The sequence below is a fragment of the Telopea speciosissima genome, chromosome 8 (genome assembly GCF_018873765.1).
Source record: "Telopea speciosissima isolate NSW1024214 ecotype Mountain lineage chromosome 8, Tspe_v1, whole genome shotgun sequence".
Lineage (NCBI taxonomy): Eukaryota > Viridiplantae > Streptophyta > Magnoliopsida > Proteales > Proteaceae > Telopea > Telopea speciosissima.
Window position 1 is genome coordinate 61,453,182 of NC_057923.1, and position 26,730 is coordinate 61,479,911.

Genomic DNA, 26,730 nt, shown 5'->3' on the forward strand with positions numbered 1-26,730 from the left:
ATATAGAGAACTTGACATCTTTACCAAAAAATATTAAATTTGCTATCGTCTCTTCTCTTATCATAAAAAATTCTTTAATTTAGAGGAATAAAAAGATATTCAAAAATAATTTAAAAATGTCATATCAATATGTCATTATCAAAATGTATCATTGTCATATGCATATTCATATTCGGAATACACATGTGAAATGAAGATATTTATTCTCATTAAAAGGGTAAAAAATTAAAATAAAAGAAAGGATCTTTAGTGTCAATAAGAAAAAACCCTATTCATTATGAGAAATGAAAATGAAAAAAAAAAAAAAAAAAAAAAAAACACTTTATGAGAAAGGGATATTACACACTAGCAGAGTTGAAATTTTGAGAGAGAGAAATGAATGTATTACGGTCCGCAACTCTTACTTTTTTGTAGTGCTAGCATTTCTTGTCAAGGGTGAATATCACTATCCTTTTAGAACATATTCTTCGGCACTGCATAAGAAAGATCACTAGTCGTAATAAGGGAAAGAAGATAAGGAGAATGTTTCAATAAAAATGCTTTCAGGCAAGTACATGTTCTGATCCATGTATCCCTCTCTTTTAGGGAATATGTTTCCAATGCATTTTTCTCACATGTGGTCTCTTTCTTAGATGAGAGTCACATAAATTATTATTTTTAAATTAACTTGTACAAATTATTGGACTAGTTTGTTAAGAAACAATTATTGGCTTGCATGTCAAAATCTACCACGTGACAGATTAGATGAGGTTAAAATTTTGTGAACAGATAGACCACTAAAATACTCTACTCATATACTCGACTCAAAAGATTTCATTGTAAAATCTTTTGATTATGTGACACATTTTATTTAGAAATTTACTTTAATACCTCTATTAAAATAATAATTGTCCGATCTCCCTAACCATGAACTCGAAGAGATGGAATGCAAAACAATCACCTAAATCTACAATTGTAGTTTTATCCTAAGAAAGTAGCATACAATCTCGGATACTAATGTATCTGCTTTGAATTCGCACCATTTAGATCTCTATCATCAATTTATTGATGAGACCTCATCATGCACGGTAGATCAAATTTGGGAATCCAATTCTTTTGAGATTAGAAATAAACTTCTTCCAATTCGTTCTGTAAACTCATATATAGGATTTAAAAAAAAACAAAGACATTTGGACAAATGTTTGGATTTCCCTCTTATTTCTCCCCCCTAGCCCGGTGTCTTGATGTATCATTATTTTATGATTATTTTTTCTTCCTGTTTTTGATATATCATCATATTATTGCTTGTTTTGATTTTTTTTTGTTAAGGATTACTTATTTTAATTTTTTTTTGTTAGGGTCCCCTTAGGCTTGTCCTTATTGGTTATGATATTGTTCTTTACTCTTTTGCATTAATATATTTTTCATTCATCTAGAAATAAATAAAAAAATTAATTAGAAACAATTCTCAAAACGAATTATGATACATCATCAGGTTTTCTCTACTCAAAAAAGTTTGTAATCTCGGATCCCCGATAACGATTCGATCTGATCCATGTGTACGTACGATGGTAAAAAGGTTAAAAATTAAATTAAAAAAATAAAAACAAGAGCACAAGTTTCATATTTGCCCAAGTTTGGGCAATCCCAATCCGATCCGATCCGATACCGAGATTACGAACCATGGTTCAAAGTACCCTCTATTCAAAAAATCAGAACAAAAATAGAATGGATCAATGCTGATGCATGTGTCGAGTGAGTTAGTGCTCAAATGACGCAAAATCACTTTCTCTGCTCAAAATCAACGGTTGAATACTTGTTTGGCATATTTGAAACTCCCCAGAACCGTTGGTTTAGATATGATGATGACGCTTGGTGGGTCCACTTGGTCTCTCTCCATAATTATATAATGTTGCTGCATAGCAGCATTCATATGGGTTGTATAGCTCAGAAGGTTCAACTCTTAACACTAAAGCGGGATCATATAGCTGTTGCCGCTTCGCTCTTGGGCTCTCGCAATCTGTCTCTGTTATAGTGCCACCACTCTGCTAATGGCGGTTTTTCTATAGAATTTGGAGGGAGAAGAGAGAGGAGAGAAAAGAGAGAGCGAGAATGGTGAATTTCAAGAAGTTGTTGACGAAGAAGACGCTGTTGGGTCTTGTATTGGGGCAGTTTCTATCGCTTTTGATCACTTCGACGGGTTTTTCGTCTTCAGAACTTGCCAGAAGAGGTCTGGGTTTGAATCCATTTGATTTCATTTCTAAAGTTTCCGATATACATCTCTGGTTGTGATTGTTATTGGAGGTCAATGAATTGTTGGGTAGTTCTTTAATCAGTGACTTTTTTTCTTTCTTCCAAATGTCAATCTTGTCTTTATTTTGCGTGTTACTACTCGTTTGTTCAGTTTTTTATTTTGGGTATTGAAGAAGTTGATTTTATTCGTTTTTTTCCCCGGTTCTTTTGCTGTTTGGGTTCTTCTTCTACAATTTCATGTGTTGATGTTTTGGTATTGAACTCTGAATTTCAATTCATTAGCTATGAAAATAGAGAGATATGTAATTCAGTTCTTCGTGTTCGTTTGGGTTTTGTATTTGTTTAGGAATCAACGCACCAACATCACAATCCTTTCTCAATTATGTGCTTTTGGCTATTATCTATGGAGCCATCGTAATCTACCGAAAGAAAGGACTCAAGGTTTTTACTCTCTCTCTCTCTCTCTCTCAAGATGCACACACACAAATACAACAGATTTTTTAATGATTGAATTTGATCGTAAAAGTTAATGTGTCTTCTATTTGAAGAATTGGAGTTGCTAAATGTTGTAGACTAAATGTTGGCACTCAAAGTTTGTATCTTTTCCTGAAAAAAATTTTCAATCTGTTATTTTCTGCAGTTCGGTATTGTTTACTGTGGAAAAAGAAGATTTTTTTCCACAATAGTACTCCAGCAATGACTGTAGTTAATCCTCAAGTTTCTTGAATCATCTTTTGCCTCATTATATATCTAAGTGTGTGTATGAACACGTTAACTTTTCTGCAGTGGAAAAAGGAAAAGGTAGAAATAAGACTCAGTTATTGTTGGCAAACCATGTATTTGGATAGAAGAATAAAAAGTGTTTATCAAAGGATTATCTGTTAAGTAAATATCAGGGTCTGTGAAACAGGAAGGCTGGAGAGTATGCTACTTTAATTTTTTGTGAGAAGGATGGGTTTCCTCCCTGAATCTTTCCCACGGTAATGTTTTTAATGATATTTGAGAGTGATGAGCCTCCTCTTTGTGAAAAACTTGAGTACTTCTGAAAAAGAGGGGGGGGGGGGGAGAAATTACAATGATCATGCTCATGTCAACCACTACATTTACTATTAGATGATGCCTTCAGTTGTTCGTTTCACTTTTCCTTTTTATTCTTTAATTCAGAAAGGTGTAATTAGATTGTGATAACTTTGCTTCAGAATGTATTATATAACCCCCTAAGGCTACAAGACTTTCTTCCTTCTTATTCTTTCCACTGAATTTCCTTTTTTTTTTTTTTTATTTATGCAGGCAAAATGGTATTATTATATACTCCTTGGTATAGTTGATGTGGAGGCCAACTTTCTAGGTTAGTCATCTTTCAAGTGATTGTTGTTATTGTTTATTGTTTATTAATGTTGTTGTTGTGTTTTTTCTTCACAAATTCGCAATTAGCATGTACAGTGGTATCATTTTAGGATAATTCATAGAGTCAGTTATTATTTAACTAAGGAGTGGATCCTATAAGTGATAAGTTGATGGGAAGTGCTTGAGGTGGCTTGCGCATGTTCAACATTGGCCAGTAAATGCACCTGTAAGGATAGGCAATATGGTACAGATAGAGGGCCTGAAGTACAAAGGCTAGACTGTTGATCACCTAGGGAGAAGTGCTGAAAAAAAGACATGGATGGTCTTGGTTTGACAATAAATATGACTTTAAATAGATTTGAATTTTGAAAATTGGATTCTTGTACTCAACCCCATTTAGTTGGGGATAAGGCTTGGTTGAATTGAATTTAGGTTTTTTCCCCCCATTGAAGCCCCAACTCTTTTATATGAGAGCCTCTTCCTGGCATTGAACCACTATCTTTGTAGTCTGATAATGCCCAAATTAATTGATGTTTCATTATAAGCATGAGAACTCATTGTATAAATTATTATGAAAAACTGGTTGGCATAACATAATGCTTTATTTTGTATGACTATGTGGAAAAGTCAGGAAATCAGGTTTTACGAAAAATTCTTTGAAATAGTTGATCTATTTCACTTTCTTCATGTGCATAACCATAAATATTTGAGCTATATTTTGGTTTCAGTTATGATCAAAATTTAAATTTAAATTCCTTGACTTTCTTATTGCATATTTATCTAGAAAATGCAATGTTGTGGCTGTATGCAATCACTTTGTGTTTTGATTCCAACACTATGCCTATTATATAGTAACATAAGTGCAATCTGGAGGAGCAGATTGTAATGATACTTCTAAGGGAAGATTCAGAATGGGAAATGAATGGTGGAACTTAAGAAATTATAATGAATTTCAATTTCCCCCCCCCCCACCCCAAAAAAAAAAAAACAACTTAATTTCACTGCCTTTTGGTATTTTCCTTTCCTGTAAATTTTTTTTACTGTAGACCTCTTCCTTTTTCAGTATTTAGATAGATTGTCTCTGAATTTTACCAAATCCATCATTCTGGAAACTGAACACACCTTCCTCTTACATGCAGTGGTGAAGGCCTATCAATATACGTCCCTGACTAGTGTGATGCTGCTCGATTGTTGGACAATCCCATGTGTCATATTCCTTACATGGTTTTTCTTGAAGACAAAATACAGGCTCAAAAAGTTTGTTGGTGTGGCAATATGTGTTACTGGTCTCGTTATGGTTATTTTTTCAGATGTCCATGCACAAGACAGAACTGGTAAACTACATTCTAATTTATTCATTGCAACTTCAAAAATCACATTAGTCCTTTACCTATCTTTGGTTTTGCTAATTTTATGCCTAGATGATCTATCTTGTTACTTTGTGATTAATAGTGCAAAGTTGTGATATTTCTCATTTGGATTTGATTGGACCTAAAGGACACTCTTAACACTTTTTTGTTACTATAAAGCTAATTGACAATCAAATAGTTTAATTATCTTTTGGGATATATTTAGGTGTTTCCTGTGGATGGGTGGATGTATAATTGTTATTGCAGTAGTATTTTTGTTACATTCTGAGCCTTGGATCTAAGTTAGAGTTTCTTGGTGGTATGTGAATTTTCTTTAGGCTCCATATGTTTCCAGGTAAAATCCATGTAAAATGAAATTTCAAGTAAAAACCCACTTTTTTGTACTAGTTTTACCTGAAGATTTTCCTTTTTATGTGGATTTTATCTAGAAGCAAATGGAGTTTAGAAGTAATACTAGGCTTCAACACAGGGTATGAGAGGCCTAAAAACGGTGATATGCTATTTTGTTTTAGCACTTGTATCTTTTTGGCTATTTAGGTCTGTTGCATTTGAATCTTCCCGCTTCTGATTCTTTATGAATAATTTTTTACTTACAATTGCACTTATAGATGTTAATCTTTCTAACATGAAGTAAAAGTAATCTCTATCTCACAATTCTGTACAGTTTTAGTTATTTAATGTTTCATTTGAAAATATATAACTTTATGTAATTGCTTGTAGCTGGAAGCAGCCCTGTCAAAGGAGATTTTCTTGTGATTGCTGGGTCCATTCTTTATGCAGTCAGTAATGTTAGTGAGGTAATCTACTTTATTTTCTCACCTACTGTTGGAAGTGTATGTGCTTTTTATGAAGTTTTTACATTGTTTATGGCTTCCTCCCCCCCCACCCAAAAAAAAAAGAGGTTAAAATTGATGCTTTCTACTAGGAAACTAGAAAAAGTTGTGTGCCATGTAGAAATTGAGAAGACATTACAGTATACATAAATAAAAAGGTCTTATGACCTTGTTAATGTCTATTTCTTGTTTAAGCATGTTGTTCGAAATAACCATGATTGAAACCCTTAAACTTTCAGTAGATTCAGGGGCACATTGGTTTTTGTGCTTGTCATAGCAAAGTTTGAACCTAACTTTTTCTGCTGGGAGATGATACTGTGGTTCTGAACTTCCAATATTCTAGTCCAGTAGTTTCTTCAAAAAACTTACCTTATCCATGTTTTTAAGTTACCTCATAATTTCTGAGGAGGTCAAATGAACATTTGTTCAGTGTCCCTACTGAGGAAAGAATCTATATCCAGCTGTTATGGTGCTAAGAGCCATTGACAACATAAATCACTCCTGAAGAATTTTTATTGTCAGGGAAACAGCAATACGACAGGAAATATCAATCAAATCCATGTTTTTGGTCTTACAATTTACTTCCTAACCTTCTCATGTCCTTGCTTGATTGGTGAAAGGTAGGGCAAAGATCAAAAGAGATTGTGATGCAGTTTAATCACCTAAATGGGCTTATTTTATTAGAAATAAGCTTTGGGTTGGGTTATGTATGTGTTGGGCCTTTGATCCCATGGGTTTTCATTGTAATGGGCCTATAATATGGGTATAGGCTAGGCATATGGGATTATTTAATTTAGTGTCTTATTTCTTTGTTATTTCAGTTTCCTTGTTAGTTTAGGTTACCTTATTAGTTAAGGATTGTGTTAGGCCTTTCCTTTTTAGTGAAGGAGTCTATTTTTGAGTCTTCTATATAAGTTTGTAAGGGAGGCCAGAATTGTACATGAATTTAGTAAAGAAGTTGCAGCTTTTGCTCCCCCCCTCTTCATGTTTGAAGGTCTCCTGTGTTTGATCGAAGAACCCCTTGTGTGTGATCAAGGTAGGTTGGTGTTTGATTCAATCGAACCACCTTGCAGTGTGAAGCCTGGGTGTTATTTTCTTGTTCTTATTATTTCATCAACTTCTTCATCCATTAACACGTAAGCCTATCTCTGAGAATTTTCTGCAACTAGAACTTTTTCTTCTAGAAGATCGTATGTGTTAAGTGGATCTGAATTAGAACTCTATGCTTGGATGATTAATCCATCTCAAGCACCTTCTTATTTATAAGAATAATTGAATAGTAAAATATGTACATGAGCAATGTGGGACTAAACCACATAATACAAAAACTAACAAAATAACAAAGAAAAGGTCCAGAATACCCCCACGGTATTCTGGCCATATATCTAACACTCCCCCTCAAGTTGGAGCATATATATCATGCATGCCCAACTTGACTAAGATAGGATGAAACAGCTTGCTACTCAGTCCCTTGGTGAACACATCAGCCAGTTGATCAGTAGACTTCACAAAAGGAACACAAATGAGGCCGGCCTCAAGCTTCTCCTTGATGAAATGTCGGTCAACCTCCACGTGTTTAGTACGATCATGCTGGACAGGGTTATGAGCAATGCTAATGGCTGCTTTATTGTCACAATAAAGCATCATGGGAAGATGAATAGCAACACCGATATCCTGTAATAATCCTCTAAGCCACAGAAGTTCACAAATTCCTTGGGCCATCGCACGAAACTCGGCTTCAGCACTGGACCTGGCCACAACATTCTGCTTCTTGCTACGCCATGTGACAAGGTTCCCACCAACAAAGGAACAGTAACCAGAGATAGATTTCCTGTCAGGAGAACCAGCCCAATTGGCATCAGTATAGGCTTCAATATTAAGGTGACCCGTGGGAGATAGAAGGATTCCCTTTCCTGGAGCAGACTTCAAATATCTCAAAATACGACGGACTGCATCCATATGAGAGGAATAGGGATCATGCATGAACTGGCTCACCAAACTCACAGCAACTGCAATGTCAGGTCGTGTGTGAGAAAGGTAGATTAACTTGCCCACTAACCGTGATAAATACCCTTGTCAACAGGCTCACCCTCTTTCTCCCTAAGTTTTGTAGTAGCTTCCATAGGAGTATCGAAGGATGATGACCTAGCAGCCGTGTCGTCGATAGATCAAGGACATATTTTCGTTGAGAAAGAAAGATGCCCTTTCAAGAGCGAGCAACTTCTATCCCTAGAAAATATTTCAGAGGACCAAGATCTTTGACCTCAAATTCACGGCCAAGGAGGAGCTTCAAATCCCTGATAGCATCACCATCATTACCAGTGACCACAATATCATCCACATAGACTATGAGAAGAGTTACCTTGTCACCAACTCGTCTGATAAACAAAGTGTGATCAGCATTACTCTGCCTATAACCTGCTGAAATCATAGTCTTGTGAAATCTGCCAAACCATGCCCTAGGTGACTGTTTCAGCCCATAAAGTGCACGCTTCAGTCTACAGACCTTGCCCTTGGTCCTGTCATCAGAGAAGCCTGGTGGAATGTCCATATATACCTCCTCCTCAAGCTCCCCATGGAGGAAGGCATTCTTGACATCTAACTGTTGAAGATCCCACCCAAGATTTATAGCACCGGACAGTGTTGAAGCCGCGCATCGTGCAAAGGTCTCCGATAGTCAACTCCATAAGTTTGAGTGAACCCCTTTGCAACCAGACGTGCCTTATATCGATCCACAGAACCATCAGCCTTCTGTTTGACCACGAAGACCCATCTACATCCAACTGGTTTCTTTCCCGGAGGAAGAGTCACAAGCTCCCATGTATTATTTTTATGTAGTGCTCTCATTTCTTCCAACATTGCTGCCTTCCACTTTCCATCTGTAGATGCTTCCTGCCAAGTTTTAGGAATCAAAACAGAAGAAAGAGAGGATACAAAAGCACGAAAAGATGGAGAAAGAGAGCTATAAGAAACAACACGAGATATGGGATGTAAAGTACAAGTCCTAGTACCTTTGCGGTGAGCAATAGGTAGGTCGGATGAAGAGGATTACCAGGAGATGGAGGATCGGATCCGGAGCCGCAATTGGATGGGTATTGGTGCTAAAGGGGATTGCAGTGCCCTCTGCTGGTTCTGCCCCTCGTGTAGGTGAGTATGTTGGAATTGTCAATTCTCTTCTGAAATGCACCAATAGTTCTCTGGACTGGAGTCAGCTCCCCCTGAAGAGGAACATTAACAACACTATTTTCTATGGTCTCCCCCTGTAAAGGATTCCCATTAGGTGAGGGAGGAACAGCCGGAGGAGTTTGGACATCATCCAAAGGAGGTTGGGCATCAGTCAAAGGAGGCTGGGCAGCAGCCAGAGGAACCTCTAGTGGAGGAATCTCAAAGGGCACATCTTCACTAGAACTCTCCCCTTGAAGAGGTGGTGAAGAATAATAAGAAAGGGTCTCATGGAAAACAACATCCATACTCACCAAGGTACGACGGGAAGGGGGATGGTAACACTTATAACCTTTCTGGGTTGGAGAATAACCCAAGAAAATACAACGGAGCCCACGAGGCTCAAGCTTGCCTGGAGATCCGGTATCCCTAGCATAACACACACACCCAAATACTTTGGGAGGGACAATAAAGGAGGAATGACCCAGTAAAATATCCGAGGGGGTACGGGAATTAAGAACCCGAGAAGGGAGCCTATTGATGAGATAGGCGGCAGTGAGAACCGCATCCCCCCAATATTGAGAAGGAACATTCCTCCCAAACATCAAAGCCCGGGCCATTTCCAACAAATGACGGTTTTTCCTTTCGCCACACCATTTCAGGCGGGGTATCAACACAACTAGTTTGGTGAATGATGCCATGATCAGCCAAATATTTTTGAAATTGTGATTCAAGAAACTCGGTTCCATTATCACTTCTCAATATTTGGAGAGTAGCACGGAACAGTTTGAATCAGCTTATGAAAATGCTGAAAACATGAGAAAACCTGATTTTTAGTGTGCAAAAGATATACCCAAGTGTTCCGAGAATGACAATCAATAAAAGAGACAAACCAGCGATGACCAGAAATAGAGGGCTTGCGACTAGGGCCCCAAACATCAGAATGTACCAAATTAAAGCAGAAGAACTCCTTTTATTTGAAATAGGATAATTTGAACGTGTCTGTTTGGCGAACACAAGCCTCACAAAAAAGTCATCCTTAGTATGTAGGGTGACCAAACGAGGAAATAAATGAGCTAAAATTCCTAAAGGGGGTGACCTAACCGAGAGTGCCACTGGTAAAGTTCGAAGAGACCAAGGAGTTCGATGCGCGAGAAGGCAAAGGTGGTGAGAGAAGCGACCGTCATCAAGCGGTACAAGCCACCATGCACTTTACCCAATCCAATCGTCTTCCCGAGGCGATCCTGAAACACACAATGAGAGGAAAAAAAGTGACTTTTCGATTAAGATCACGAGTAATACTACTAATGGAAAGAAGGTTAGTAGTAAAATTAGGAATATGTAAAACAGAAGACAAAGGAAGAGAGGAAGTGCAGTTGATGAGTCCTTTTCCAGATATTGAAGAAAGGGACCCATCAGCCACTTTGACCTTATCTTTCCCAGAAGTGGGAGAATATCTGTGAAACAGACTAGAGGAACCGGTCATATGATCTGTAGCTCCAGAATCTATGATCCAAGGATGGGAAGCCACAGAAGCACAATGACCTACAAATGGAATACCTGACCGGGCAAAGTGTGAACCTGAAGGAGCCGAGGAATTGGCGCGTGGCGATGTAGTAGAGGCAGCAGATGAAGTCTGAGCATACGAAGGAGGGCTGTAGATCATCCGGGATAGACCGGGTCGAGAGGAGTTGCGAATGATCTCGATCCGATGGGCCTTGGTCTTTGTCTTTATCTTTGTCTTGGCAGCCCTTTTAGCTTCAAAATCAGCGGGTTTCCCATGAAGTTTCCAACACTTCTCCTTGGTGTGGTAAGGTTTGTGACAAGACTCACAAACAATGCACTCGTAGTAGAATCACCAAGAGAAGCAATGCCACTAGGTGTAGGAGGGCAGGGGCAGCAGCCTGGAGAGCCGATCTCGTCAGAATAGGAGGGTGCAACATGGCAGCCCTACGGTTTTCTTCAGAGGAGACGAGGGCATAGGACTGTTCAAGTGTGGGAAAAGGCTTGTGACCCAACACTTGAACCCGAATCTGATCATACTCCACATTTAATCCTGCCAAGAAATCATAAACCCCGATCTTGTCCATGTGTTGCTTATAAGAAGTAATATCCACTGCATTTTGGGTGAAAATCAGAAAAATGGTCCAATTGTTGCCAAAGGCTGCGCAAGGTAGCATAGTATTTGGAGACTGTCAATTCTCCCTGAGTAGTGTGAAGGACCTTCTTCCTGATTTCATATACCTGGGCATCATTGCCAAGCTGTCCATAAGTCTCCTTGCAAGCAGCCCAAATTTCTGAGGGCTGTATCAAGGAGAAGAAAATTGTGTTGTAGATCTGTAACCATAGAACCAATCAAGTAGGACATAAGAACTCCATTGTTGGCAAGCCACTTGTCTTGAGCAGCCCCAACCTCAGTAGGCATAGGAGTGGATCCCCTAATATGACCAGTAAGGCCACGGCCAGCAATGGCAAAGGAGGCAGACCTAGACCAAAGTAGGTAATTGGTGCCATCCAACTTGATTGGATTTGGAGAGAAAGTATGATACTCTGGTTTGCTGTTTCCATCACCAACATAAGTAGCAGTCGAATCCATAGAGTCACCCATGGAGACAGTGAAGAATCCCAAATCGAAGAAGAGGGCTGTTGTGAAGAGAAAGCCAAGAATACCTCCAAGTTAAGGGCTGAAACAAGGATGAAAGCCCTCTAATAATAAAGGAATAAGTGTCTCCAAGAATCAGCAACAGCAGGCAGAGAAAACCTTGAGATCGATATTTTCAGGGTTTTGAAAAAAACCCTGAAATTGCTGAAATCGATAAGATGATATGAGGCCTGAAAAATGACTGTATGAGGCTGAAATTGCAGTCGAAGTACACTTGAACAGATGTGAAGCACTCCTCAAAAAATCAGAATTAACTGATAAGTGGAACCCCAAGATCGACAATTGTCAGGGTTTTGAAAAAACCCTGAAAGTGTGAAGAGATATCGATCTTGAGGGCTGGAACTTGATGTAGCTTGATGTAGGTGCTGGAATACTGATCTGCCGCAGGTCTGAAGCTCCAATATAGGGAACAAAATCCTTGTAATATAGTGTGAATCTGACCAATGAAGGCTGAAGTCTTCAATATTCGCAGCAAAGGAGTGCAGCACCTTATCGATCAATTCTTCATATCATGAAGTGAGGTAACAAGGGAGGGCAGCAGCTGGATCAATAGATCACCTCATCAGTGCTGCCCTATGGGACAAAGAAGAACAATGCAAAACAGAGGAAAGAAGAGGAGAGAAGAGAACAAGAGAGAGATCGAGAATTAGAGAAGGGGAGGGAATCGTGAATGGTTCTAATTCATAACCAGCTCTGATACCATGTTAAGTGGATCTGAATTAGAACTCTATGCTTGGATGATTAATCCATCCCAAGCACCTTCTTATTTATAAGAATAATTGAATAGTAAAATATGTACATTAGCAATGTGGGACTAAACCACATAATACAAAAACTAACAAAATAACAAAGAAAAGGTCCAGAATACCCCCACGGTATTCTGGCCATATATCTAACAGTATGCAAGTCCTTTTATGCACAAATTGTGCATAGGAAGATCCATGTAGCTTTGATTCTCCTGATTTCCTGGGCTATCCTCTTTCCTCTTACTTTCATGTTTCATCTTTCATTTTTCATTTTCCATTTCTCACTTTTCTTATCTCATTTCTTCATTTTTATTCGTCATTCCTTTAATTTTCCTTTCCCTTTGTGTGGATCTCTGTTTTCTTACTTTGTTCTGAATGGATCCATGTAGCCGACCCCATTTAGTTGGGATAAGGCTGAGTTTGTTGTTGTTGTTGTGCATAGGAAGATCCAACCATCAGAATATGTTCATCGTCTGATTGAGTTTCAAGATTCATGATTGAAGAACTCAATTCAAACTCGAGCTGATCTGACCAGTTGATGGTCAGATATTTGTGATTTCATATATTACCCTTTTCTCTACTAACTCACTGTTTTCTCACCTGAATCGATTCTGGTTTTTTGTGTTCTGTTTTGATCTTAAACATCAGAGATTTATTGCAGATTTGAATGGCTGGCTTTAACCTAATTACTGTGTAGTCAAATTACCTGTTTATTGACTATTTTACCCTATCGATTACTGTTTGTGTTATTCGTGAAATAACTGATTTCAACTCTGTTTTACTTCATTATTACACATCAGATTTTCATTGTGATTCGATTCCTCTAGTTTCCTGTTCTTGATTGTTGATTAATTATCTAAACACCCTTCTCCTAGATCTGCAAGGATTGCCCCTTTAATCCGAATTATTCTTTGATTAAAAGATCTTGTTTGGCTACTGTTTTGAGTCTCTTTCAAATTCAGTAGTACATTAGATTACTTTCAGAAAGGTAGAGCAAAGAAGATGGGAAACATTAGTTTCATGACTTCCCTTTTAAATTGGTGTAATGATTTGGCTGGTGGTCTGGAACTTTGTGGAGATACCACTTGATTATAGGTGTGAGGGTCTTCATTTTATAGTCTGTTATCACATATCTTAGCTAGAACAATATGTTGGTTAAGGATTCGTATGAGAGGTTCAGTGGAAAAGTGTCACTGTATCCAAACTATTTAGATTCTATGGAGAATCTCTAAGATGGGGAATAGCCTATAAGCCTATTTAGAAAGTTTTTCTAATCTTCCCATCAGTTCCATGTAAAACTTTATTGGAAGTAGAGTTGCAACCTAGCCGGGATGGGATATCTCAGTCAAGGCCTGGTCCTACCGGTCTTGGCCTTGTTTTTGTCATTTTCAGGTTAATTTTTACACAAAAAATAGATAAATACTTTTTATCCTAAATATGTATATATTTAAAATATTAAATCAGTGGTGTATATAAAATGTAAATTATGATATACTTATTCCATGACCCATATCTTGCATACATATAGCCATATGTAATACATAATTTTACATATTATATATTATATATATAAGGCAGTGCCAGGCAAGGGCTAAGCTCAACTTCAGACTGCAGCCCGGGCTTAACCATGGGCCTGGAAATCCCAAACCTAGCCCGGCCCAGACCCTCAAAATTTCAGGCAAGCTTATGGTGGGCTTGGGCTCGAAACTTGCACCCCTAATTGGAAGTCTATTTAAGGACACTGACATTTTAATAAATTGTCAGTGTCCTTTTCAGAGAATAGTTTCAGCATAGTTCTCAAGGTGCCCGCCTAGATGTCCAGGCTCTTTCTTGGGCCCAACACGACAACACTTCTTGTTACACTTCTCAAGTTTACATACTTATGTTTATTGTTTTGTTTTTTTGATAAGTTTGCTTATATTATATCCTATGTTTTTTTTTATTATATGTTGGTTTTCTCATATTAGGGCATTACTAGCATCATTATATCATATTGAATTGATATAGCTTTTATGTTGCATATAAGCATAATTATATAAAATTATTACTGCCATATAACTATTGAGGAGAGAACACAGTGCATGCTGTCTTTCCAGCGTATTTTTCTTTCAAATGATGAGTAATTATTCTTAGTTTTTACCACTGCACTCTGCACTTCTGTCTGATATAAGCTAATTCTTTATGGATATCAGAAACATTCCTTCATTTTCCTGTTTGAGTTTTTAACACTGCATATGGTTCTAGTTTGGAGTCGATCATGCCCTTCCATTCAATGATGCTCAAACTGAAGTTAACTTTTTTTTTTATGGGCGGAGGTTGGACACGCTGCTAGCTTTCCTGGAGCTAGCGGCTCAACCAATGGGGGGGCTGGGATGGGAGGGGCGGGGGGACTTTTCCAGGGGGGAGAAGAGAGGCAGACCCAGTTCTGGGCACAGTGCTAGCCTGCCCAGCCACCTTTTTTTTATTTTAAAAAAAACTAAATTTTACTTTCTTAAAACAACACCATATAACACTTACTCCTAACCTGATCTCTTTGTTTCATGCAGGAGTTTCTAGTGACAAATGCTGACAGAATTGAGCTGATGGCAATGTTGGGCTTATTTGGGGCTATTATTAGTGCTTGCCAAATGTATCCTGGACTTCATAGTTTATCTTTAAAACTGATTATGACTAGATTTCATGGCATATTAATTCTTTGGATTTTTTGGCTTTTTATGTCATGGCCCACAATAATATGCAATAGAAAGTATTTTCTTTTTGAATTTCCCTAATGAACTTTAACAGAAGCATACTTGAGCGTCAAGAGCTACACTCAATCCAGTGGTCTGCTGGGGCAGTAAGTCCTCTCTCTCTCTCTCTAATTTAAAAATGAAACTTTTCAGTAGATCCCATTTCTTTGAGTGACACAAGGAAGTCTAGTAGATATCTAATGCTTTTTTTTTGGAAGTCAATAGATCAGAAAATTTAAAAAAAATTATTTTAGTTTATTAACAAGAAAGGTGGAAATGAAATTAAAGGAGGAGGTTAAATATTCCATAGGGACAGTCTACGGCTTACAGGGTCCTTGGGATTCAGCAAGTGATTGTGAATTTGGACCTATGCTGAGAATGCTATGTTCCTTCTAAGATCAATGATAGGGATATAAAAGGATATAAAATTGAAAGGAAGTTTCCGTGATGTTTCTATCATGGTCACCCTTTCTTATGAGTAGAAAAAACAGGACTCAATTGGAATCTTGACAGAAACTTTTGAAACTTTCATGAACCATTAAAATTAGGGTTTTTTACAATTACCACCCCAAAAACTTTGATATCTACTATTACCCCCCTAAAAACTTTCAAACAACTATTACCCTCCCCTGTTGCATACTAATAACTAACTGGCCCCCACCGTTACATACCCGTAACGGAGAGGGTTAATCGTGAGAGTGTGCCGTTGTCACAAATTTTCTAGGACCAAAATGCCCTTTTGGGGTGGTAATTGTAAAAAAAGACCCCACCCCATCACCGTCCCTTCTCCTCCTCCTCCTCCTTCTCCTTCTTCTTCTCCTTCTTCTTCTTCCTCCCCTGCAACCCCAACCGCCCCGATCGATGACGCCATTAGATCAAACCCTACCGTCAAATGGCCTGTGTGTGTTCATTGATCAACAGCTAAAGCAGGGGCCCTGTTCCCCTGTTTCCTCTCTCTCTCTGTGAATCAGCCAGATTACAAATCAGAACTACCCATATGGTAACTTTGCTTCCAGTTTCGAAAAAAAAAGAAGAGCAGATCAAGCAGACATGATGGCTCATGCTACCTCCAAAATTATAGTTGCAGCTGTTCAATTCTTAGGATTAAAGAAGTTTGACCTACTGGTCAGAAGGGATTTCAGCCATGGCCTTTGTTTCAGAGATTTTTGTAAGTATTATCTCCATTTACTTTCTTTTTAATCTTTCACTAATTATTTATCCAACCTAAGCTTGCAACCTAGTCCTAATAGGATGTTGAAGCAGATGACCTGGACGAAGGAGTTAAGTTTGAGTTGGGGTTTGAATTTTAGGATTTCCCCCTTACAGAAATTGCTCATTAGACCTTGGGAATGGAGAGGATGGAGCTGCTATGTTGGTGGCTGTGGTTCACCTCACAGAACTAGGGTCTCAGTCGCTTGCGATAAGACTAGCTCCAACCACAAATGTATCTCCCCTTCTTCATTTGCATCTCCCAATCTGAAATATCATATCATTTCATCTTAGATCTGCAGGCTACAAGAGATGATCAGCAGAGCTCTCTCAGACAAAGACACTTTGAGATTTTTCTCATTTAGAATCTGCTCTCCCTCCAGAGGGAGGTTTTGCAAATGTGGAAGACACAGAGAAGAGAAACAAAAAGATGTGCATTTCCCTTGTTTTGACTGAAACATTAAGACAGGGTTCTCTCAACACAAAGAATCTCTTAATCCTTGAAACTTAACAATCTTCTTGCATAATACTCTTCACTTTGGTACAGCCACATACTAGTACATGGTTAGCATGCAGGCTATTACAGCCAAAACAAATGATCTCGACAGGAGAGAGGAAGGCATGCGGCCTTTGTCCTTGCGAAGAAGAGGCCTTGATAAAGTGGAAGATTAATGGCTACCACAAATGCAGAGGAGGAAGAAGAAGAAGAAGGAGAAGAAGAAGGAGAAGAAGAGGAGAAGGGACGGTGATGGGGTGGGGTTTTTTTTTACAATTACCACCCCAAAAGGGCATTTTGGTCCCAGAAAATTTGTGACAATGGCACACTCTCACGACTAACCCTCTTCGTTATGGGTATGCAATGGTGGGGGCCAATTAGTTATTAGTATGCAACAGGGGAGGGTAATAGTTGTTTGAAAGTTTTTAGGGGGATAATAGTAGATATCAAAGTTTTTGGGGTGGTAATTGTAAAAAACCCTTAAAATTATTCTTTTTGTGAATGCGCCGAGGATTTGTGCTTGTTGGCTGGGGTGAATATAGAAGACCAGCGTATCTGGTGGTCGACAATCGTTTGAACTTGGTAAAAGTTGCCGCAACACCTGTAGTAGGACAGAGGACTTGTCGCAATGCCTGTGGACCAATTAACTATGTCTCCATCACTGACGTTCCTTGAGAGTTGCACTTACGGTAACGAGGGGGGTTCGCGCCTGTATGTGTAGTGTGGTGGTTGGGCCTACCCACTTCGATCAATTAGCCAAGATTTTGACCAGATACGAAATCACCTGTGTTGGCGTGGCTATGTATGAGGCTCGTACTGTAGAGCAAGCGAAGAATCAAACAACTCTAGAGTGTGCTAGCTGATCGTAGACCACTCTTACCTAGTGGTCGAGCTAATCGTAGACCACCATTGTACGTTAGGATGCTTTGACGAGGGAGCATGCTTATAGGTTGCGTACACCTTACTCAAATAGGGGGACTTTCTTCTTGGTTTAGAGTTGAGCTAAGCGCCTTTACGTCTAAAGGTGCTTGTTTCCACTCATTGAAGATTCTTTCGTCCTGATGAAGATAGAGTGGTGGGTCATGGGGAAGTTTGGGTAGGGTGCATGTTTGGCCCTGTCGGCTCGAACCTACCCTGAGCCCAAACAAGGCCTGGGCTGAGATATTTGGCCTTGAGGGCGGGTCAGGGCTGGAAATTTCTGGCCCTGAGTCAGGGTCGGGTCAGGCTAGGGTTGAGGCCTCGGGCAAAGCCTGGCCCAGCCCGGCCCGACCCTGTTTTAAGTTATACTATAAAATATATATTGATATAATATATATATTATAAACTTTAAATGTCACCCACATTTTTTTATATAATATATTATGTATAAAGACAATAAGTGATATAATACATTTTATTACAGTGTTATTTTACATAAAATTGATAATTTTCTCTCCAGTCCATTCCAACCCATGCATTTTTTTCCCCTCCCCATGATCAGGGACAATCAAGGTCAGTCCGGCCCGACCTTGAGGGCGGGTCAGGGTTGGATTTTTCTAGCCCTAAGTCAGGGTCAGATCGGGCCTGGGCCCAGCTAAGGGGACTTAGGGTTGGGCTAGGGTTCTATAAAGCCCGGCCCAACCCAACCCTGTTGCAGCCCTAAGTTTGGGGGGAAAAAAAAGAAAATGGAAAAAGAACGCCACCTAGTTGCGTAGCGCATGCCGTCCTTGCGCCCAGGCACAGAGGCACACGAAATGACCGCCGCACCCCTGGTCATTTCTTTATTTCTAGGGGAGTGCGACGGTCATTTCGCGTGCCCTTGTGTCTGGGCACAGGGGCGGTGTGCGTTGCGAGACCAGGTGGCGTTCTTTATCCCAAAAGAAAATTTTAACAATTCCATAGCATGATAACCTCTAAGGCTAATCAAGCATAAAGCCAGATGGCTTGGTAAGAGGTACAAAGCGTTATTAGTAGCTAAACAAAAATGTTGAGTCGAAACTTCGGAAATTTTTGCCCCAGGTTGCTAGAATGAGGTGTGGGACTTTGTATCTAACATTCGTTAGGCTTCCCTCTTCAGGAGCCTACATCCAGCGTGATGATGGTGTAATCACGAAAAGAGGTCGATCCTCCCCAGATATCCAGCAGCTGGTATCGTACGCCATTGGAAGGGCGGTTGCGTTTGATATGGTCCAACCCAAGACTAGATGGCCTGCTCCTAGCTCTAATTAATCTCTTGACTTTGCTATCACTGGATTGCTTTCCCTACCACCCACTTCTATAATTGGCTATTTATTCCTTATCGCATCTCAATACAAACAAAATCTTTCATGATCCATCCCGGAATTGGAGAGAGAATAGTTGGGCTATTCAACTAGGAGGGAGAGGTAGGGGTGATATCAGAAGTAGGATTGTCAAACAGATAGAAGCATCGCATTGAGAATTGACTCGTCGGATTAACCAACTTCACGCACATAATGAAAGTCCCTTCCAAACGATGCGGCGCTTCCATTTACTTGCAATGAACTTCCTCGAGGGGGCATTCTCCATAACCTGAGTGTTTCCAGAGATTCATTTGTCCCCTATAACAGGAACCCAAGTGGTGATTGAATTAGATTCAATGTTTTCATCATTCCCATCCACCTGGTCAGGAAAGAAAGGTTTCTCCTATTTTCTGAGATTTTATATTCTCTTTCATTCTTCAAAAGGTTTTTCTCTACCATTACCATAAAGCGATTTCTGCCCACAAATTCAAAGATGTTAGAGTTCTTCATCATTGTTTAGCTCTGAGCATTCGGTTGACACTCCCACCGCGGCACCCGGTTGGCACATTGTGAGTGCCCATCTTTGTTAGTAATGCCCTTAATTGATTAAATGATTTATTGGATTGAATATCTAGTCCTATCTTTGTATGATGAAGGACAACAATACTTAGATAGCCGGGAGGAAAATAATTCGTGACTACAGTTCGTGATTACTACCTGCCCCTAAGACTGCCTTCTTTCTTTATAGGTTGCTTTGCCCGTCGAACCCTATTATAGATCTTTTAGCTGATCCAAGCAAGAAGCAACAAGTTCAGGTAGGAGAGAACGAAGTGAACAGAGTTTTCGGGTTACGAAGCAAGTTCAATGGCCAATTAGCTTTAGACAGAGGTCTATTCAAGCAAGGTCATAATGTGAGAATGAGACCTTCAAAGCAGGAGGCAGTGAAACTGCCGTTAAAACACTTTAATGACACCGTTCAGGCCATATTAAAAATTGGATAACGAGTAAGATAGATCAGGTTTTCTTACCAAGAAAGGAGCTATTAAAGCAACGTATTGCTAGATCGCAAGTGACCTCACCTGCTGTACAGCTAACGCTACCTCATTTGAAATAGCCAACTTAGCAGCCAGTTCAACTCCTATGGACATTCTTGGCTTGCTCGCGAACAACAACTGTGACTTCTAGCTTGGCCACTACAAGGGCGGGATGTAGATGTGGTGGACCCAATCTTGATTTCAAAAATAAGAGCGAAACGAAGTCATCAGCGCCTTCCCTTTGCTGGTTGAGGCTCGGCCTTTGGCTCTGCTTGCCTCTACTTGTCATGTCAAGCGTACATGCGTTGTTTAGTGGGATTGACTTCTGAAGACAGAAATTTATTTGAATCTCCTCGGAGTTATTTCACAAAGACTTGTCACCTTGGTCGTGATCTGTCCTCCTTAGTCTTCAACTGGAATACCCAATTATTCTTGAGTGTAGCTTCACCAAATCATAAGTGTGGTTCTTATGCAAGGTGCAGAAAGCGCCTCCTGCATAGATTTTAATCACTTGGCTAAATCTAAGCCTCGGCTTTGCTCATAACAACTGAAATGCATCAGATAAATAGAAAATCCTTAATTGTTGAGACTAAAGAGCCACATAAAGAAGGAAGAGAAGAAAATAACTTTACTGGTGTAGAGAGAACTTGCAATTGTATTACTGTTTAAGACATTCACATAAATTATGTACCAACCTACTCAAAACAATAATTAGAAAGAGGATTCATCCAGAAGGAAAGAATGAAAGGTGACCAACTAAACGAACTGGTTACAAAGTCAATATTAATCTAGTTTGAACATGTCAAGTTTGTGGAGCATCTCACAGTGTACCATGTGCAAATTCTTAGATTGAATGACGAAATGCTGATATTGTGCACATTCATTTCAGGCATTAAAATTCTCTGCATCTTCTTTTGTCCAATCAATGTCATCTGATTGATTTCTTCTGATGTCATTCAGTTTTGGAGTTCACTCTCTGATTTGAAGTTGTACTATGTTCTATTATGTCCATGCTTGTCCATGCCATGGACTTTGAAGATGCTTCCAAATAGAATTAGATTTGATGACTTTGTTCTTTCTTATTTGTTTACAGGTGCTTCCTTTTATTGGCTTTGCTTTGGCAATGTTTCTTTTTTACTCATTTGTGCCTATCTTGCTAAAGGTACGCACAGCTGCAACTTGTCCGATGTTTTATGCTGGGTGATTACTTAATCAACTGAATGCTTTCGAATATGACTTATCCCATGAGTAGCCATGTCAGTAGAAGAAAGAAAAGAAAACAGGCTAGAATGGCCTGCTGTTTGGTCTGGTTCACGTTTGAACCAGTTTTCTGGTCATTCTAGATCATGCGATTTGGAGTTCTGGTTCTCCTAAAAGACCAGAACCATGGGGCTTATTTGGAGTCTTTATTTTATTATTAAGTTATTAATTTCTGTTAGTAGTCAGGCTGGAATTGGTTACTATAATTCCAGTCCTGTTTTCAAGTTATTATCTTTGTTTCATTAAGTGTCCTAGTCAGTTAAGAATACCTCCATCCCAGGTTATCAACTGGAGGAGTTTCACAGTGTTAAAGTATTTGAGTCAGTCTAGAATTTCTGACACAGCCCATCGATTGGCTGAGTGTTTAGAGTCCTGTTTTGTTTCTGTTTCTTTGGTTTGTCAGTATTATAAACAGTTGTACAGTCCTTACAGCCTCTATCAATTGACATGAATGAAGAAAGCATTGCTGTTGTTTTGGGTCGGTGGATTTGGGCTTGCACCTGTGGTAGGTGTATTATAGCTGCTGTGGATTCAGTAGCAAACCCTGGTGGATTCCTGATCAATTTATCTTTCCCCTTATTTCTGTTATTGTCTTCCATCATATTCAGGTCAGTAAATTCAATTTTTAAACCCTGTGCATGCTAGTTTCTCCCTTCTCTTAGTTTCTGTTTGCTTTAATTAGATACTATGGTGCTGGTCTCGCTATGCGAGGTCCTGGGTGCGGTGAGTTTGGAGTCGTTCACTTGTTCCTAACCTTTGGCATTTTTGTTCTATTAATACCTAGTTCTTCTAGTCTGATTTCTGGATTTTATTCTAATCTCAGTCTTGCTTACAAAACCTTATTTTCTCTTTCATTTTAAGAATCTTAATTGCATTCAACTTTTTAAAATCTCAATTTCTGGAAAGATTTTCCTGGTTCTGATTTCTGCTACTGTAATGAATTATTAGTACTGAATTATTCATTGAATCAGATTGTTATTAGAATCAGTTCTGAACCATTGAAAACCATGCTATCGAATTCTGATTCTGTCTGAGTTTTCAGTTTCCTAATTCAAGAAGGAAACCTGCATTACTTGAAATCTTGCCATTGGATTTAAATCTTATTGCACAATTTTGTTTCCCATATTAAACCGGGGTACAACCTGAGGTTCTGCATGATCAGACCTGTTATGACAGTTATGTTTTCAAGTTATCCTAGATATGAAAATGAGGTAATTTTAATTTCAGAGTTGAGCAGGAGGAGAAACCTACTATGTAGTCCAAACAAATGGAATGATGTGGGGATATGCTATTTTGTTTGAAATCAGTTAAATTGACCTAATATCCACCCATTTCTTTTGTATAAATATTTTAGAGAAGTTCAATAGGGAGTGCATTATGATGAAATCTTTCTTTTGCCTTGGGTTGAATCATATTACCCCATGATACTTATTGCTAGTATAGTGCGGGGGTAGAGTTATATATAGATGCATACTATCTTAAGTTATGTACTAACTTTCCGACTACAGAACCAGTTTCTGATGCTCTCTTTTGCTCTGTGCAGCATAGTGGGTCCACCATGCTAAACCTTGCTCTGCTTACCTCAGACATGTGGGCTGTCTTGATTCGCATCTTTGCATATGGTCAAAAGGTTTGGCATCTGATCGTATCATTTTAGCACTTTATTGTATCTTTTTTAAAGGCTTTAAAAACCTGTTGAAGTAACTTATTTCTGAAATATTATTGGCTTCAGGTTGACTGGATGTACTTCATTGCTTTTGCTGCTGTTGTTGTTGGACTCATTATCTATTCATGGTATACTTCATTGAGAAAATCTTTGTCTTTTCTTTTCTTTTAATTATGAATCTCTGTATTCCTCCATGTGGCTGAGCTTGAGGTTACCCATCTTGTAAGCCAATTTTATGGTCTACCAGTGAGCATAGGGAAAATATGTCGTACATGTAAGGGTCTTTGGACCTAGTATCTCTGATACCAAAGTTGGCCAGATGAAGTATCTGTGACCTCTAATATTCATATATTTCTCTGGACCAATCACAATCTTTTCAGCTGTCCAGAAGAAAGTAATAGATCTGAAACAGTTAAAAATTGCCAGATGGTTATGATGCTATGATCCATCTTGTCAGGACATGCATGAGTATGTTTCTGGTGAATAATGATAATGGTTTAATTATTGATTTATCACAGATTTAATATGCAAGATCTGTATCAAGACTTTTCACTCGTGCACTTCCTGGTATGAAGGATCTTGTGGTCCTCTTCTGTCAGGATACACGAGTGCCATTAATACACTAAGGAAACGGTCTAATAGTTGAATTGTCATAGATTTGTTTCACATATATGTGTAGTGGATTGTTCACCTTGGGTTTTATCATATTCATAGGGGTTCAAAAGAAGACGACAAGGGCAAAGTTCGAGTTGCAGAGGACACTGCTGAACAAAGCAGTACTATGGATGAGGAGGCTGCTATAGGAAATACAGTTCAAGGATCTACAGTTGGGAGCTCTAAACCAGGTGATGGTAAACATGACTCTGCTCCCAGTGTTCTTCAAGGAATAGTTGTGCCAGATGGCAAAAAGAACATTATAGAAGATACACAAGGGAGTACATCTTGATAGAAAGAGAGGGAAATCTGTTCTTTGGCAATTTGAGAAGGTTCTACTGACATGCTTGCTACCATTGAGAAATGACAGAGAAGCAGTGCAAGCATGCTAGTAAAGGGTGCTGTGCTCCATACTGTAAATAATGGAGACCTGTCACGTAGCTTCGTTTTGAAAAGCAGATCTACGTAATCAGTTACCTTGATGGGAAATAACCATGTCAATTACATTGAGAGCTGTCTCTATTTACATCTTTTCCTTTCTTCTTTTTTTTTTGTTTATTTGGTTGTTTTTTCCTTCCCTGTGTTTGGTTGGTGGGGGGGGGGGGGGCAAAGTATGTTGGTACTTAGGTCTGTTATCATTATTTGGAAGTTTTTGGCATTTATCAATCATGCTGATTCTGTAAGGCTTTTAAGTTTTTTGTGATTTTGGGGAAAAGATGTAATGCAAAACAATCTGAAGACATGGAAAATGGAAATCATAAAGATTTGTGCTGCTTGAGAAAAGAGAAGGGGGGGGGGGGGATACTGTCTTATCATTGTAGATTTTGATATCATGTGCTCAGCGCCCAGGGTGCTGCCAGGGGGCATCCAGCGGTTGAGCTGTGCTGCACATATCTCGATGCATGCCTAAGGATGTGTGCAGCATAGCCCAACGGCTGGCAGCACCCTGGGCATGCTGGGCTCCCTGGAGACTAGCTAAATTGGTGCAAAGCTTGCAGACCACTGGCAGTTGAAAACCTATGAATTGCTTTGATGTCTGACATCTAGGTTTTGAAGGACTGGAAGCAGTGTACAAGATGGGGCCTGGCTTTGTGAATAACTCGCCCAGTCTCAATTGTTGAGTGAGTTATTAGTAAGGCACTGAGGCCAAAATGTGCTTCAGGTTGGTCTTGGTTCACTTAGTGAAAGCATGGTGGGTTAGGGTTTGCCAGAGCATGAATTTTACTAATGGGCACAGCATTGTATTATAATTTATGGGAGAGTGTTTCATAGGATGCCAGAGTTCAGTTTTGCACCAATGGGAGCAGAGGGTGACAAATCATCCAATAGGGATGGGCATTTAAAGAAAGAAGGTGTGGCACCCATGGGTGGGATTTGAGAAGTGAAGGTACATGTGACAGAAAATGTCACCACTTGCCAATTGGCAAATAGGGTGGGTCCATGTTATAGAGAACCGTATATCCACCACATCTACAGGGAAAGTGCCAAAATATGAGTTTGGAGTTTTAAGTACAGTACAACCCTACATGTTCCATCAAAAAAACAAAAACCCTACGTGAACTCGTCAAACAGTATACTAGCCAGCCAGTTAACATGCCATGCCACTTCTTAATGAGAAAAATAAAGGAGAAACGACAAAGTATATAAACGAGAGAAGAGAAAAAAGGGGTTTAGTACAAGTTATGACAAAGCGACAATGTTGGTCGGTGGTGGTGCATGGAAGAATTTTTATTCTCTCATGTTACAGTACGGTATCGTATTGCATTGTGCGGTGGATGTAAAGGTCATGTGCACCATATGGGACCTGTTGTGGCACATGGCCTCTGTAGCGTCGCACAATGCAGTACAGCACTGCGCTGTAACAGGAGAGGATAACGATTCGTGCATGGAAGAAAAATTTTGGAAAAAATAAAAAAAAAAAAAAAAAAAAGAAGGAGAACGTTGTAAAGGGGATGCAGACCATCTACGGTGCAGCTGCCCGTTCTGCTTGTGCTGTGCAGATATAGGGTTGCATGTAAAGACCGTCTTACCCCCATTCGGGCAAGGCGCTCGGGCAGGGATGAGGTGGTCTTTACACATGACCCTGTATATACACAGCACAAACAGGACAGGCAGCTGCGCGGTAGACGATCCAAATTATTGTATCTTGTAAAGGTGCGGTGGTAGTTCTGTGCAGATTTAGAAATGTGTGGTATGGTGGAATGAATTTTTATCTCCTACAATTCTGACACCCTCCAATTCCCCTACAATCCCTCACATGGGAGTGAAATGAGGGATTGTATGGGAATTGAAGGGTGTCAAAATTGTAGGTGATAATGATCCATGGTGGAATGTGTCACTCTCATGTTTTCGAGTAGCTAACGCCTAACATAACAAAAGAAATTTAAGATTGTATTAACAATGGTGCGATACTCTTTTTGGTGCTAAAGCAAATGTAATAGTCTGCTTTTTACTACGCCAAGAGATGAGGGAATTTGTAGCTTGGGTTTCCTCAGTTATAGAGATTAGAGGAAGTCGATGCGATGAAAATGGCCGATTGGGCACATTAACGGGCACATGATCAGCACAACTTCAACTACCATGTCGATATGGACAAGTGGACGACGATGCACAGGTGGATTGAGGCGGTTTCAGATTTGATGCTGGTTTAGGTAATGGTCATGGTGAGAGCGGTCGACGCGATGCGAAGGGCCGCGACGTGATGCGAAGTGCCGCAGTGCTTGGGGTCGATGCGATGCAAAGTGCTATGATGTTGTGTAGAATCGAGCACTGTAGATGCGGGGTGAGCGGTAGTGCTGGTGAGTAGCAACAAGAGTTTGAATTCTCTAGACTTAGAGATGCTTAATGCATAGCTAGAGAAAACGCAGTGACTTAATACCATGATTGAAGAATTAAGTAAGAAATGAATCTTTGTATTTTTTTGCGTATCTTTATACAAGAGATGATCCATATAGGTCAAGATGATGTACTAAACAATAGTTTTGTAATACATCCATTCTTACATCATCTCCACTACACTTTCAACAAAAAAACAAAAAAATTCTCTACTACACTTTGTTTATTCATTTGACGCTTTTTAATTAATTCCCC

General features: G+C 39.3%; 1 protein-coding gene and 1 long non-coding RNA gene across 2 annotated transcripts; one reads left to right on the forward strand and one right to left on the reverse strand.

Moving 5' to 3' along the window:
* The first annotated feature begins 1,789 nt into the window (after positions 1–1,789).
* Positions 1,790–24,173, forward strand: LOC122671956 (solute carrier family 35 member F2-like). The gene is made up of 12 exons (XM_043869449.1): positions 1,790–1,933; positions 2,083–2,209; positions 2,579–2,673; positions 3,523–3,580; positions 4,719–4,913; positions 5,670–5,746; positions 14,899–14,981; positions 15,137–15,188; positions 21,154–21,222; positions 22,864–22,950; positions 23,053–23,114; positions 23,701–24,173. Exons 1-12 carry the CDS (start codon positions 1,889–1,891, stop codon positions 23,930–23,932), a joined length of 1,182 nt encoding a protein of 393 aa, XP_043725384.1. The 5' UTR covers positions 1,790–1,888; the 3' UTR covers positions 23,933–24,173.
* LOC122671957 lies at positions 6,446–26,668 on the reverse strand. Its single transcript, XR_006334420.1, has 3 exons — positions 26,657–26,668; positions 23,533–23,538; positions 6,446–6,902 (listed from the first exon to the last, which is right to left on the reverse strand). It is a non-coding gene; the product is annotated as an uncharacterized LOC122671957 (long non-coding RNA).
* Positions 26,669–26,730: the final 62 nt, after the last annotated feature.